General features: G+C 34.2%; 1 protein-coding gene across 4 annotated transcripts in view; it reads left to right on the top strand.

Moving 5' to 3' along the window:
- Positions 1–400: 400 nt before the first annotated feature.
- The window catches only part of LOC105229098 (spectrin beta chain, non-erythrocytic 1), a 41,845-nt gene continuing 26,455 nt past the window's right edge, over positions 401–15,790 (top strand). For 3 of the 4 annotated variants that reach the window (XM_049458711.1, XM_049458710.1, XM_049458709.1), the window contains exons 1-3: positions 401–756; positions 11,422–11,600; positions 14,095–14,262. In XM_049458711.1, coding sequence (XP_049314668.1) covers positions 693–756; positions 11,422–11,600; positions 14,095–14,262 — 411 coding nt within the window. In that variant the 5' untranslated portion in view covers positions 401–692. The remainder of the gene's footprint in view (positions 757–11,421; positions 11,601–14,094; positions 14,263–15,790) is intronic. The other variant, XM_049458712.1, reaches the window with a different exon arrangement.

The following is a 15,790-nucleotide window of genomic DNA, read 5'->3' as shown; positions in this document are numbered from 1 at the left end:
ACATATGTACGTACATATATATACACACATATTTATATACGGTAGCGCTTATGGAAAACTGAGTTGAACAAAAAATTCGCTCACATCTGGCAACTTTATGACGATTTTTGCAGTTTTTATATAATATAAAAGGTAGACTAAACATTTTGGCAACGACATTAACGCAATCCACATGATTTTACCATTTTGGAATGCACACATTCACATGTATCCGCGTCTTGGTAGAATTCTTTCGTCTTAAGCTGCTAGTGAATTGTGTTTTCATACCTTTAGCTCTTGTAGCTTTACTGATAAGCTGCGGACATTGCTGAGCATTTCGCGTATCTGTGCTTGCTTCATGGTTAGACACTTACAGATATACACATGTAGATTGTTAACGGCCAATTGGGAATGGCCCACTCAGTGGTGTTACGGTGCGCGCAGCGTTAACTACGCTACAACGAACATAACGACGAGCAATAATCACAAATCAATTGTACGGAATTATATATATAACAAACGTATCCAAATTTATAGTTCCTGTAAAAGTGCTTTATCGGGAAAAGAAAGCAAAAGAATATAAAAAAAACGCAGCGAAAACGTTTGAATTTATGCCGGTGACAACTCGCTTAATGCTTTCAACGTAATATTTATTTATTTTATTTTTTTTTTTGTGAAAGCTAGCTAACACTGATTAGCAAACGTAGGTGAATATGCACTCGAACTTCACCAGATATCAGTACAAACGTTACATTTCATATGACCGCGAGACTTTGGGTAGGTTCATTATATTGAAAACATTATATAAACTTTAGTAACAAACGATAGTGGCAGATGTTGTTGACACATACATACATGTAGTTATACCGTATTCTTTAACTATTTTCGTGGGTTTGAAATTTCAAGAAAAAAATTATACCAAGAAAAAAGTTTTCTTGTACTCATTTCGTGAAAAAAGTTAGCCAATTTTATCAACTGCAAGAATGTTACTACTACATACAAATCTACATACATACATATGTATAAACAAACATACACAGTAAAATGTTATGGAAAAAGCGTGATCAACATATAAGTCCATATAAATATATTTTGCTATTGCCCTTGTTATCAGTTTCGACTTTTTTTTGCGCTGTGAAATGGTTAAAAGTGGCTTCATAACGGCAAGTAGTTATGACATAAGCATTTTTAATAAGCATTGTGAACAAGCTGGCTGGTTCAGGATACTTACTTACATACATACTTATGCATTTATGTGTACGTAGCGTTCAAAGTGCAAAAACGTTATGCCGTAAAATGGAGTATACTATATGTTTTTTTTATGCTTTGATAATTGTCAAATTAGTTTCTTCCTTCTTTCCTATATATAGTTTTTAAACCTTCTATTTCATGAGTTATGTTCCCATTCTTACATATTTCTAATGTTATCTCCACTGTTTTATTCAGTCCATTTAACGAAACTGGATATGAGTTTACACCTGTTAAACCTTTTGCTCTCAAAACTAGCGCAATAAAAGTCAAAAGCATTAATTTTCACCTGCTTTTTAAGAGGCATCCCCAACTAACGCGTGACTAGCAAATTTAATTGGCAGTTTTGACAGGCTATAACGTCTTGAAGTTGAGTGCTGATGATAGAGAACATCAACAGAAACAAATAATAATCATCAACAAAGGAAGGGTTAACTTCATATGTAACCGAGCATTTCATACTCTTGCAACTCTTCCGATTTCAATAATATATAATACTACTATGAGCAAAAAATAGTAAGACTTTGTTCATTATTTTGAACTTCATAATTTATTCTTCAAAATCTATGTCATCCCCTCAAAGTAATACCCCTTGGACTAATACACTTGCGCCAATTCTTTTTCCAATCCTCAAAACAGTTGTTAAAGTCATTCCCGGAATAGCATTCCATGCGCGTAGCGATTAGCGTTTAATGTCTTTAATTGACTCAAAACAGTTTCTCGGAAGCGGTCGTTTGACTTTGCTGAATAGCCAGAAATTACATCAGGCGTATACGATGGTTGTGACACGATATTGGTTGAAAATTCGGCGAAAAACTCACTAAGAATCAATGCACTATGCGACGACGTGGAGCAAACACCAAGAGATGTCGGGCCATAATTTTGGGCTCTTTTAACGAATAGCTTCGCGCAAACGACACATAACACTCATATAGTATTCCTTGTTGACAGTTTGGCTGATCGGAAAGAATTCTGAGTGCACCACATCTGGACAATCGAAGAAAACTATCACCATTACCTTAATTTTTGACCTGCTTTGACGTGTTTTTTGGGCTTCAGATTGTCTTTGAAACGTATTTGGCTTATTGATCGTCGGTTTCCAGGTCATAAGCATAGATCCAAGACTCATCTCTAGTAATAATACGTTTCATGACATCCTGTAGTCGGAAAGACGTTAACGCGATGCTGTATTTCAAAAAAATTTGTAATTTAGAAACAATCGTGCTTTCACTTTTCTCAGACCCAAATGATCTTTCAAAATGGTGTTTACTAATCCTTCCGAAATTCCAACAATGCCAGTAAGATCTCCGTCTGCTAATCGTCGATTTTCAAGCACGAATTCATTAATTTTATTAACGTGTTGATCATCAGTTGATGTTGATGGCCGTCCATCGTCAATCTGTCCTCGACCCAATCCTCGAATTTGTACCAATCATACACACTTGCTTGCGACAAACAATTATCACTGAAGGCCTTTTCCCTGTATATATCTCGATTAGTTTTAAGTGATACAAACAACAGTTAGGTGAACCAAACTGGAGTTTTTTAAAATATTCTAGGTTTTGCGATAGAAATTAAAATACATATATGTAAGTAGCTGTAAAGTACTCTATATACGAGATGTAAGTATATTTTTTTCATTATGAAAAACGTATGCTGTTAGCCTGGAACTCCTTAACTATGAGACTTGGACAACATATGCTATACATATGTATAAGTTATGCAGAAAATATTATAATAATTTTCAAGTGTTTTTTTTACACTGTTTTAAGCACCTTTTTATCTTAGAAGTGTTTCAGTATTGTTGGCAGCAAAGGTTACTAAGGGGCCATCCATAAATTACGTCACACGAATTTAAGGACTTTTCAACCCCTCCCCCCGTCCTTGTCACAGGTTGTTAAATATTAAAGTACAGAGACAACGAATGGCTAGTCAAGAAATAATATATACTTAATTATGCTAATTAAAAATACATAACTTAATCATCTTGTATCCATGGACTTTTGACCCACTCCTTTATATCATTTATTACTGGTAAATCAGGCACTTTATTTTCGTTCTGAATTTAGATTTCAGGAACATCTTTCGTATCAACATCGTCTTCTTCCATCCATAAGGCATCGTCAGGAGGACGAATTTTCGCGATAGGCAACAGGTCTTGTTTTTTATGTGATTGTTTGTGTTGATTGGTGGCTTTATATGAATAAAAATATAGGCCACATATGCTACACGATCTTTAAAATAAGTATAACTCGACACCAGGGTAATAACTATCATATGGAACTTGTTTTTTGATGGTATGATGCTTGGAGATTTAATAATATCTGTAGTAATAATGAAGCAAACTTAGCGTCGTTGTCTTTTGAAATGTAATGTCACAAAACTTTAGACCCATCCTGCCCCTTGTCACACAATGTCACTTCTGAATGGTACCCTCCCCCCCACTTCAAGGTGTGACCTTAGCTATTATTATGATAACCTTATGAATGATATACATACATACATATGTATACCTACTAGTAAATAGTATTCACAGCAGTTAAAAGTGATATATTTATATACTATGTATGTAACCCAACAAAAATAATTTATTGTCACATTAATTATCTCATCAGCACTCCAAAAATGTACACAAATGACAAACCAAATTCGTACACAAATACATACATATGTATGTATGTCTTTGATGAACTCTCTTCAGGTGAAATAAACGTTGCGATCACCAAGCCGAAGCTTTCTTCAATGATGACTAGTCATAGACTAAACTCTCGATGTGATTCATAGTTTATTTCAAAAGAAAAATTGAAAAAATATAATGAATAATTTTAAAATTTTTAGTTTGAACAAGTGTCGCTTTTTCTAATTAGTAGCTGATATTATATGTATGTATGCATTTAGTATACATATGTACATACATATATAAACAAACTTGATGTCAACCTCAGCGCTTATCAGTATTGCTTTCGAAATTGAAGTTTATTTACTTTAATTATACGCATAAATAAGTTTGAGTGTAAATTTGTTTGCATGTATGTATGTATGTATGTATGTATGTATGTTTTTTGAGCGACTCACAGTTGTTACGTAAGAATGTGAAATTATTATTTTTTTGACGAATTTTGTGGTTTATAAAAATATATACATAAGTGGTGTATGTATGTATAAGTTATTAATTCATTCCACCGGTAGTGGTTTTATAATATTTTTAATCATTTAATTTTTTTTGGACTCCCTCAATGCTTAAGCTGTCAACTTGTAACCTAAAAATGTTTGTGAAATGTATTCATTAAATACTCAAGGTCACTCAAGTTTGAGGTTTGGAAATATTTGATTATAAAGGCAGACTTTTTTAATTCAGCCAACCCTTTGTTTTTAAATATGCGCAAGTATTTATAAATGTACACGCACATAAACATACAGAAGCATCCAATAAAGTTTGTGCGTTGCCGTCTAAGTCGGCGATTATCAGCTGATTGTCAGGCTGTTAGTTATTTGTTTCTGATTGATTTAGTGGTTTTGGGTGAGGCATTTATGGGTTTTGAATTGAAACACATACATGCATAGATTTGAATACATTAATTGTTGTTTTTATCTTGCTCACATATACAACCCGCGGACCTTGATATTTGTTATGTGAGCACCCATCAGTTTAAAATAGAAAATTTATAAAAATAGCAAAGCAAATAAATGATGAAAGCGTAATGGAATTTCTTTATGAACTGAAATCATTTTTTGTGCTTGTTTTTTCTTTGAAATTGAGAACCCCTGTCATGTAGGATCATCCCTTGTCATACTCGTATATGGAATAATTGAAATTTAAATGTTTGACTATATATGATAAAATATATTAATAATAAAAAATTGTTGTTTTATTTTCACTATATTCTCCAAATACAATAGAAAAAACATCCAAAAATTTGTTCAAAGTACAAGCCTTTATTATTAAGAGGAAAGTATCCCACTTTTTAGTTTCTTATATTTTCCTTATTATTGCAAAGAAAATTCACAACTTGGAAGATATTATTACAAAAACGTTATAAAAAATATCTGGTATCTCATATTTGTATGAAATACCTATTACCCACAATTACACTAGATTACAGCCATTTTGCGACTGTGATGTTGGAGGCTTTCTATTGCTTATTTTAGGTTGCTAGTTAAAACCGAGAAAGATAGTAAAAATATCCTAACATTTAGGATTTTTTGTATTTTAGTTCGCCTTATACCCCGACTCAAACCATCAGCATTTACTAAAATGGCAAAAATAGCTGTATGTGATGAAAAATTCGCCATCAGGAGACCTTAAATATACCCCACAGACCTCTTAGCTCTTCAGTTTCAAATTTATCCTTCATAAGTATTTGCTGCATAATATTAAAAAATTATTAAAAGCATCATTACATTTATGAAAAAGGCTAATATGACTTAAAATATTAAAACTTTAACTTTTGATTTGCAGTGTTGCTTTTTGGAACCATCTAAGTTTAAACAAAAAATAATTCCGATACTAAAAATTAAAAAAAAAAATTCAGTATTTTTTTGCCATTAAAATGAATTATGAAAAAATTTCGGTTTTGATGATTTCTTTTCTAACTAAAAGTACCATATTTTCATAATTTTTACATATTACATTTTTCGAATTTTTTGTGTATGAAAAAATTCAAGATTTTCTTAATTTAGAAAGTTGTTAAGCGGTTATATACAGTTAGAAGGCCAAAAAAGCGAATTTTCACGAATTTTTTTTGAGAAAACTTTTAAATTTATTGATCAAATTCGTGCACATATTATGGTATCTCTGAACTGTTTTTTAAGACTTAGTATTATTAAAACTATTTATTTGGAAAGGCGCTACAGCTGATCTCTCGGACATTTTGCGGTGACCACTATATCTCTGAACTGGGCCCTCTGAAAATAAAAAAAACAACAGATTTGGTTAAAGTAATGTTAAATCTAGTTAACAAAATTGAAGGAATAAGCAAAATTAAATTTTTTTAAAAAAATGGCGGTTTCTAAAAAAACAAAAACGATTTTTGACCAAAATTTCGCATTAAATTGTTTATAAGAAATATTAATCGGTAAGAAGAAATCTTCGATAAATTACTAAAAAATAGATTTAAGAAGTTCGTGCTAAAATTTGAGAATAATCAGGTTCGAGTAAATTTAATTCCAAATTCAAAACAGTTTTTCAATAATTTATTTTTCTTTGTGCATTTTACATTCAAATATCTAAATTTATCTAAGGTTAAAACTTTAAAGCGTGACAAAGGTAAAAAATTAGGAACTCACTTTCCAAGCTCTCTCAAGCCAAAAAAATAAATTTCCAAATTTTTTCAATAAAACGGTAAAATATTTGAAATTCACTCTCTTAAAAAGTTGTAAAACTTAAAATATTTTAGATAAATTATGCAATTGCTAAAATAGAGTTTTGTTTAACCCTTAGTTAATCACAATCTGTTCAGTGGTGTAAGATTAACTGAAATATACATATTTATATACATACTCGTATTAATGTAAATTTTATACCAAACCAATTTTCTCATTCTCTCACTGAGATCTCAAAGGTTATTCCACTTGTGAAATGTATTATGAATTCTTAAACGTTTGACCTCTGATGTTTTTTAAATACCTTTAAGTACAATTTCTTATCCATTTTTACAATTTGTAGATACTATTTTTGAGAATTGTTTTGGAACGCGCAACATTTTCTGAAAGTATTGAAAACAATTTTGAATTCTATTTTTTAGATAATATTCTCTCAAAATTTTGATAGAAATCTTAAAAATAAATGTAACTGAAAATATGTAGTTGATACCTTCAAGAATCTAAAACTTTCCTTAAAGTTTTGAAATCAATATACATATACAAGTAAAATATTTATCATTCCTCTCAAATATCAAGTTTCTCAACTGCTAAAATTTTTGAGTTTTTGAGATAAATTTTATTCTAAGAAAGTTATTAGAGAGTTCAGGCTATAGTGTAAAGATCTATAATGATCCGCTATCGACGGTTCCAATAAATGAGCAGATTCTTGGGGAGCAGAGGTTCGATATCTTAAAAACTGAGGGACTTTAATGTGCTCGGAAAATATTATGATAAGTTTCTAATTGAAAAATACTATTTTCTCTAACCTTTCATTTTCATTGAAGAGTTTAGTGAAATAACTGCCTGATCATTACTTTCCCAATAGTGAATGAACTGCATTTTGGATTAATTTCGTTAGACACTGTGCTTGTAACACATATATAATACATAAGTACATAAATATGTCAGTCGACAAATCAATCAATGGCGCAATCAAACTATTTCGCCGCCATGTTAGGCGAAGAAAGTGAAACGGAAGAGCTGTTGCGCTTGCGCGAAGCGAATTACATTAGATTACATCACAACTCAGTACAACTTTACTTTTGTTTGGCGGACAATAAAATAAATGTGTTTATTCACCAATTTTTCAATGAACTCCAGTACATATGTATGTACACATGTATATGACAATATATGTATATGTATGTTTTTTAATATAAAGGGTGATTTTTTAAGAGCTTGATAACTTTTTAAAAAAAAAAACGCATAAAATTTGCAAAATCTCATCGGTTCTTTATTTGAAACGTTAGATTGGTTCATGACATTTACTTTTTGAAGATAATTTCATTTAAATGTTGACCGCGGCTGCGTCTTAGGTGGTCCATTCGGAAAGTCCAATTTTGGGCAACTTTTTCGAGCATTTCGGCCGGAATAGCCCGAATTTCTTCGGAAATGTTGTCTTCCAAAGCTGGAATAGTTGCTGACTTGACGTAGCCCCACAAAAAATAGTCTAAAGGCGTTAAATCGCATGATCTTGGTGGCCAACTTACGGGTCCATTTCTTGAGATGAATTGTTGTCCGAAGTTTTCCCTCAAAATGGCCATAGAATCGCGAGCTGTGTGGCATGTAGCGCCATCTTGTTGAAACCACATGTCAACCAAGTTCAGTTCTTCCATTTTTGGCAACAAAAAGTTTGTTAGCATCGAACGATAGCGATCGCCATTCACCGTAACGTTGCGTCCAACAGCATCTTTGAAAAAATACGGTCCAATGATTCCACCAGCGTACAAACCACACCAAACAGTGCATTTTTCGGGATGCATGGGCAGTTCTTGAACGGCTTCTGGTTGCTCTTCACCCCAAATGCGGCAATTTTGCTTATTTACGTAACCATTCAACCAGAAATGAGCCTCATCGCTGAACAAAACACGCGCGCGAAACACATTTCGAACCGAACACTGATTTTGGTAATAAAATTCAATGATTTGCAAGCGTTGCTCGTTAGTAAGTCTATTCATGATGAAATGTCAAAGCATACTGAGCATCTTTCTCTTTGACACCATGTCTGAAATCCCACGTGATCTGTCAAATACTAATGCATGAAAATCCTAACCTCAAAAAAAATCACCCGTTAGATACATACATCCATACACACGTTTAGTATTTGAAAACGAAACATAAAACTGCAAATGTGTGTGTATTGATTTTCTGCCGTTTCCGCAAAAGCTCAATTGTTCCCTTTGGATGCGCAACATTTTGACTCTTGTATGGTTTCCGAAGTGATTTGAAGTGTGCATTGCTCGCTTGTTTGTTTGTGTTTATGGTTCGGTGACTTGCCTTTACTGTCAACTTCTTTTGTTGTTTTTGTTCAATGTGTAGCTAACAATTTCCTTTGTTATTGTTGTGGGTATGTAATGTTGACTCTCGGTGGTCTATGCGCTGTAGTTTCTTTCTTTCGTTAACCTTTATCTTATTGTTATTGTTGGTAATTGTTATTATTATGCTTTCTATAAACAATAATAAAATTGTTGTAAACAAATGGTTGTGGTGTGTAAACATTTACATGCACTCAAGTGTATACAACATTGGATACGAAGTGGGGTTAGCTCTTCTCAGAAATTCTTGTGGGGCTTATAGGTTTTCCACTTAAAGTATATGTACAGTGGCGGACAAAAGTCTACATCACCCCCTGTTTTCTTCGATGTGAGAGTACAAAAACTTTTTAGAAAAATGTGTTGATACCGTTTTATTCTAATCTTCTTTCTAATAACAACAAACTTAAAAATCCGTTAATTAATATAAAACTACAAAGTCTACATACAGCACAAAAATATCTTAATTCAGTGCGAAAAACTTTACAAAATTCTAGTTATTAAGACGTTTTAGTATTTAGTTGGGTCTCCATTGGCATCTATAACTGCTTGAAGAAGCCGTGACTTTGATTCTGCTAAATTTGTCAACGCTGCAGATGTAATGCTGTTCCAAGGTCCCAATATGCGCTCTTAGAGTATAGCTGAGCTAGAATTTGGTGCTTTCTAATTCTACGCTCCAAAATCTCCCATACATGTTCAATAATATTCATATTTGGACTTTGAGGTGGTGTATTTAATTGACTTGGAGTATAATAAAGCAACCAGTCCTTAACAATTTGCGCCGCATCCAACCGGAACCGAGCCCTAAAATTATCCACCAAAGGCTTCAAATTATGTTCTAACAGAGACTTATAGTTATAAACCGTCCATTTCATCTTCAATAAAGTCCAACTTTCTAACTCCAGAGGCCGCAACAGCTCCCCAAACCATTACGCTGCCGCCACCGAGCTTCACAATTGATACTACGTTCTTCGGTTCAAGCATGGCGTTAGTTTTCCTTCAAATTTTTAGGAAATTTTTTTTGATGAAATCACTACCAAAAAGGGTGAATTTAGAATCATCTGCAAATGTAACTTTTTTCCAAAAAATCCATTTCCTTTTCTTTGTGTTTTTTGGCGAACTTTAAACGAAGTGTCCGGTTTTTTCAGAAATAAAAGGTTTCTTCCGTGGTGTTCTACTGTGGAATCCGTTATCGTTTAGAGTTTTTTTTTATTGTTCTTGGTTGGTATACTCATTTGTGACGTACTTTCTATGCGTTCGGCTATATTTGGAGCATTTACCTTTGGATTTTGGTCTACTTCGTTGAGAATCGGGCTGACGTATCTACGAGATTGTTTTTTTTGGGGGTCCACTGCGCGTTTACTTTCGTTGGAACCATTATTTTTAAAGTGTTTTTAGAATTGTCTGTACTGTTGCTGGACTCAATTTAAAATTTAGAAATTTTCACCATATGATTTTGTTTCTTTTCACCAAATTTCTTACATCAATTGATATTTCATTTCGCGGAGCCATTATAGCTATTGAAGTGTTTAAACCACAACTAAATTCAATAAATATCAAACAATAAACATATTGAAATAAAAGAAAAAGGCTAACGTTACCTTACTGTTAATATAACAATGTACAAAGTATGAAATTTGAACTGTATGTAGACTTTTGTCACTTTTTGAGTTTTTCTTCCATAAATTTGTTGTTTTATGTTAAATAGTGAATTTTTTTAGTTAATTGTTATTATAATAAATATTAGAATAAAACTGTATAAATACATTTTTCTAAAAACTTTTTGTACTCTCATATCAATGGAAATAGGGGGTGTATGTAGACTTTTGTCCGCCACTGTATATATATGTATGTATGGCTTGGAACTTGTCTGAGAAAAATGCTCATTGGCTTTACTTATAACTATATTTCAAGAGAATCATGACAGGGGCGAGGCTCTATTGCGATTTTGCTGCATAATTGATAAATGCTATTTCTGTTTGAGATCTTTTTAGGCTGAAAAGTTATATAATTAAGCGATCAACTGTGACGATCGGGGAATCCTGAGATCGACTCATAGTCGAAAAATTCTAAAAATCTGTAAACATAATTGATTTCTTAGAATGAGCTGTTCCTTGAAAGGCGTCTCCATGTATATGCTGACAACGGATGACAAGAAGCCTCGATCAAAAAGCGTTCAAAGTTAGAATTTCAAGTCTGATAGAAATAGAAATTACGACAATGTCGTCCCATTACTTTTTCGAGGTGCATAATATTATTTTGTTATGTTCCGAACTTATGAGAAAGCTTCGTTTACATTTACTATGAATTGTCCTCAAATCATTTTTTTCGCTTATTTTAGCGAGTATTCCTTTATTTCTCATATAATAAAAATTATACTAGTCGTCCACCTCTTCAAAACACAATATTATAACTTTCCGATTTTTACTTAAATATATACCGTTACCTATCGAATTTATTTTACTAATATTATTCTTTATATTTACTCCAATAATAATTTTATATTTTTTTACTTTTCCAGCATCACAATATGAACCCGGCGGTTACTCGTTGCAGGCACAAAATCGCAAAGATGCCACCATGAACCAGCGTGACGGTATTATCAAATTCGAAAATGAGCGTATCAAAACACTGCAGGAGGAACGTCTACATATACAGAAGAAGACGTTTACAAAATGGATGAATTCATTTTTGATAAAAGTGAGTATAAGCGTTAACCTACCTATTATTCGAACTGAGAAATATCTTTAAAAAATTAGACCTGATAAAATACCAAAAATGTCGGAAAGCGACGAAGGTAGCTCAGGCTCCAATTTGCAGGAATCAAACCTAAAATTTTTCGAAAAGCTGTGAACCAATGAAGACTCAAGTATTATATGAAGCTCCACTTTAAATTATGACTGTAAAATATTCGATTTTTCCAATAAAATATTTATGATAATAATGGAATCTTCATTTCATCTGCGCCACGCTATTCGTAAAGTTATGTCTACTTCCCTACCAAAATATTCTAAGTATTATTCAAACGACAGCTGTAGAGCTCCTTTTGATAACAGCTGTAGGTCTGATAACAACCTCCTTCAGATTTTCAACTTGGACTTGCCTCGTTATATCTAGGGCTTTAGTATCGGTTTAGTGACTTATACCCTAAGCCGGATATATTCAGTTTGTTATGAAGTTTGTAATACCCTTCTGGGAATGTCGAAGACCCAAAAAATTCTTTTGTTGGAATCTCCAAGTCGGACTATTATAGCATATAGCTGCCATACAAACTAATCGATCAAAATCAAGCTCTTTTACGGAAAAGAAAGGGTAAAATCACTATATATTGAACCATAAGCAAATAAATTGATAAGAGACTCCGATCTAAACGGAGTTAGATCTCCGGCCATGGAAAAATCTACGGTCCCTCCAGGATTGAATGGGTGGGACTATGAACTAACTACCTGAGCGATTGTCAATCATTTGTATTATTTCGAGGAAAAACTCAAAACTGAGAAGAATTAAACAAGAGGTTCCGCAGGTTGGTGTTCTCTCCCCGTTATTATTTAACTTCTAAACTATCACCGCATACGCTATTGATTGCACGATAATGATATCGGGCAATGGAATCGATGGCCAACCAACCTTTCTCGCTTCCTCGCTGCATTGAACTTTACACTCTCTCGCACTAAATCTACAGCGACCATTCACAAAGTGGACGAAAGAGTATAGACTTGACCTTAATAGTACAGAGCCGCAAGTCAAGTCGCCAGCCGGCAGCACATGAGGAAAGACAAAAAAACGTTGTTGACAACATTAAAGGCAATCATCCGGTCGGTCCTTAACTACGCCGCACCAGTATGATCGCCTGGATGCAGTGATACACCGACGAGGATGCTGCAAACTTGTCAGAACACCGCACTCCAAACTACGATAGGATGCTTCTTTATGTCTCCCATTGAACACCAGTATAGTAAGGCATAATGAACTCCTCTCAAAGTAGTTCCTGCTGGGGTACTTGCGCAGAAATCATCCCTGCGTCACCTGCTTGGAGCGGAACCGCCTCCTAGGAGCCAAACCACCACCCATTGCAGACGACGAGCTCGAGTTGCTACGAGAATCGAGAGTAATCCTAACGCAGCTTCGTTCTAGATACGGTAGCCGGTTAAGCTCTTACTTATCCTGAATCTACACCGACATACCACATCCATACATAAGTATGTCCAACATGCAACGAGTCCCCTATGACTTTAACCACCTCTTTACATACCCTGCTAACCCTACTTATCTGACACCCTTCCTCCAATGGTCCGACCATGTCGAAACAGCACGTTTCTTGGGTTACCGTTGAATGATGTCGACGACAACTTATCTAGTCCTTACCATCCTAACGGGGATTAAGTTACCGTAACAACAACAACATTGGATACTATGGACCTGTGGTGCTGGAAGAAAGTGTTTCAGCTCCTTTTTCTTTCTTACTTATTATACTTATTATTTTTTTATGTTTTATTACTTTTTAAGATATCATAGACATATTTTATAAGTTTCTTATAAACATAAACGCCACAAATTCTAACCTCTTTCAGGTTTGATGTTTAGAAAGTTTCTTTTTCTCACCACTCGCTGCTTTTTACTCGAATCTAGCGAAATTCATGCATATGTATGTATGTATGTATATACATATTAACAAATATAAACATAAGTAAATACTTACAACATAAGCTGCTTGTTGTTGCATAAATCATAAATAAATGCATACATACATTAGGGTGGGTCAAAAAACCAAATGTTGTTTCGCTTACTACTATGACAAATATGCTATGGACATCGCTAAGAAAGTCTCTCCAAGTATGAGCTCTTAAATGTAACGGGAATCTCCTCTATCTTACAATTTTCTATTTTTTTCATATCAGATAGAAAATTTCAAATCTCGTTTCCAATTATTCGAAAAAAGTAATAGTATTTTTGAATATGCGTTTTTTACCCACCCTAACATACTAAGGCAAATGTCTAAAAATATGTAAATGCCCCACCCGGCATTAAAGAATCTTAAAGAGCTACCTAAATACCCAAAACAAATAAGATAATTACGAAAAACTTACTTACAAATGATTAACTAACAACCAGGTTTTTCATATTTTTGTTTGTCGCCTTTATTCACAATATCTAATAATGTGCGTTTGCGTTTGTGTGCATTTGTTTGTTGCAGGCAAAAATGGAGGTCGAAGACCTATTCACAGATCTAGCCGATGGCATCAAATTACTTAAGCTGCTGGAGATCATATCGTCGGAGAAACTGGGAAAGCCGAATAACGGTCGGATGCGTGTACATAAAATCGAAAATGTCAACAAGAGTCTGGCATTCTTGCACACCAAGGTAAGCAACTGTACAATTATATATCCATATACATACATATGTATGTATGTACGCATATACAGTGTGTAGCATAAATATACTTAAAGATACATACCACATAATATATGAAGAAACATATTTATACAAACAAACTTTGCAGTGAAATCAGCAACTCATTAACTAACAATTAGTATAAATCTCAAGCCAAACTGACAAGTGACTAGACTAGACTGTTTTCTTCATATTAGCTACTGCTATATTTTATTCAAGGATTGCCAGATATCAGTCAGAAATATATCACTTTCATACCGGGCCAATTCGGATATAATAACGACCATAATTACTGGATGGAGATTTTAATTTTTAAAATTTTCGCAATGTGGCACCAATTAGAGATTCCAAACGAAACCAGATCCTTCCCCACGTGGTCTTTCCAACGGAGTGGAGGTCTTCCTTTTCCTCCGTTTCCTCCGGCGGGTACTGCATTAAATACTCTCAGTGTTGTGGTGTTTTCGGACGACATGACATAGCCAGCGTATAAACTGTCTTTTAATTCGCTGAACTATATGTCAATGTCGTCGCATATCTCATACAGTTCATCGTTCCACCGAATACGGCTATGGCCAATGCGCAAAGGACCAACAACCTTCCGCAGAGCCTTTCTCCCGAAAACTCGTAACGTCGACTTATCAGATGTTGTCATCGTCCACGACTCTGCACCATATAGCAGGACGGGACGGGAAAGACTTTACTTCTCAATTGCCTACTCAGTCCGAAGTAGTTCCTGTTGGTAAGAGTTACTCAGCGTTGGATTTCGAGGTTGATATTGTTATTACTGTTAATACTGATTCCAAAATAGATGACAGGAGATATTTCGTCTTGCCCTCGTTCAGACCAGACCCATTTATTTAGCCAGCTGCTTCTTAAATAAAAATGTTTCATTATTTTAAAAAGGTAAGAGTTTAGACCATTAAGGCCAGACTCGCCGTGCTCCAGGCATGATATCATACTCTACTTTGTTAATGAACCGCTGCTAAGCTGGCAATACCACTGAGAAAAGGAGACCTACAAGGAATCGTTTTCATTCCACAGTAGAGAAGATGCGATTAAGGGTTCTGTGTTTGTTAGCTCCAACTGCTGAACATAAAAGGGTAAAACAAGAATATGAGCGGGCTTCTTTTCCACGCACGGAATCCCGCTTCAAATTAAATGACTACAATTTAGTCTTTTAGGCCGAAATTGTAGGCATAACAGACGGTGTCAGTGAACTTTTGCTCTAACCAGCAAGTCCATAAGCATTCTAGTGAACATCCAAAGGGCAATTAAGGCTATCCGAGGGCCAATACAAAGTTTCATTGCGGTAGTTTATGCAAGCAGGCTATAACACTTTTAGTAGGCAACTCGGTTAACATCATCTGGGAACCCAGTCATATATGTATGATGGGGATAGCGATTTACATATGGCCACCCTAGGGCATTCAATACCATTAAGTGTTGTTTGAAGCAATGGACTCTAGAGGAACATCTCAGGTTTTATAACACAGAGCAT

The sequence above is a fragment of the Bactrocera dorsalis genome, chromosome 5 (genome assembly GCF_023373825.1).
Source record: "Bactrocera dorsalis isolate Fly_Bdor chromosome 5, ASM2337382v1, whole genome shotgun sequence".
NCBI lineage: Eukaryota > Metazoa > Arthropoda > Insecta > Diptera > Tephritidae > Bactrocera > Bactrocera dorsalis.
The sequence above is the reverse complement of the archived record's forward strand: the minus strand, read 5'-3'. Positions and strand labels throughout refer to the sequence as shown.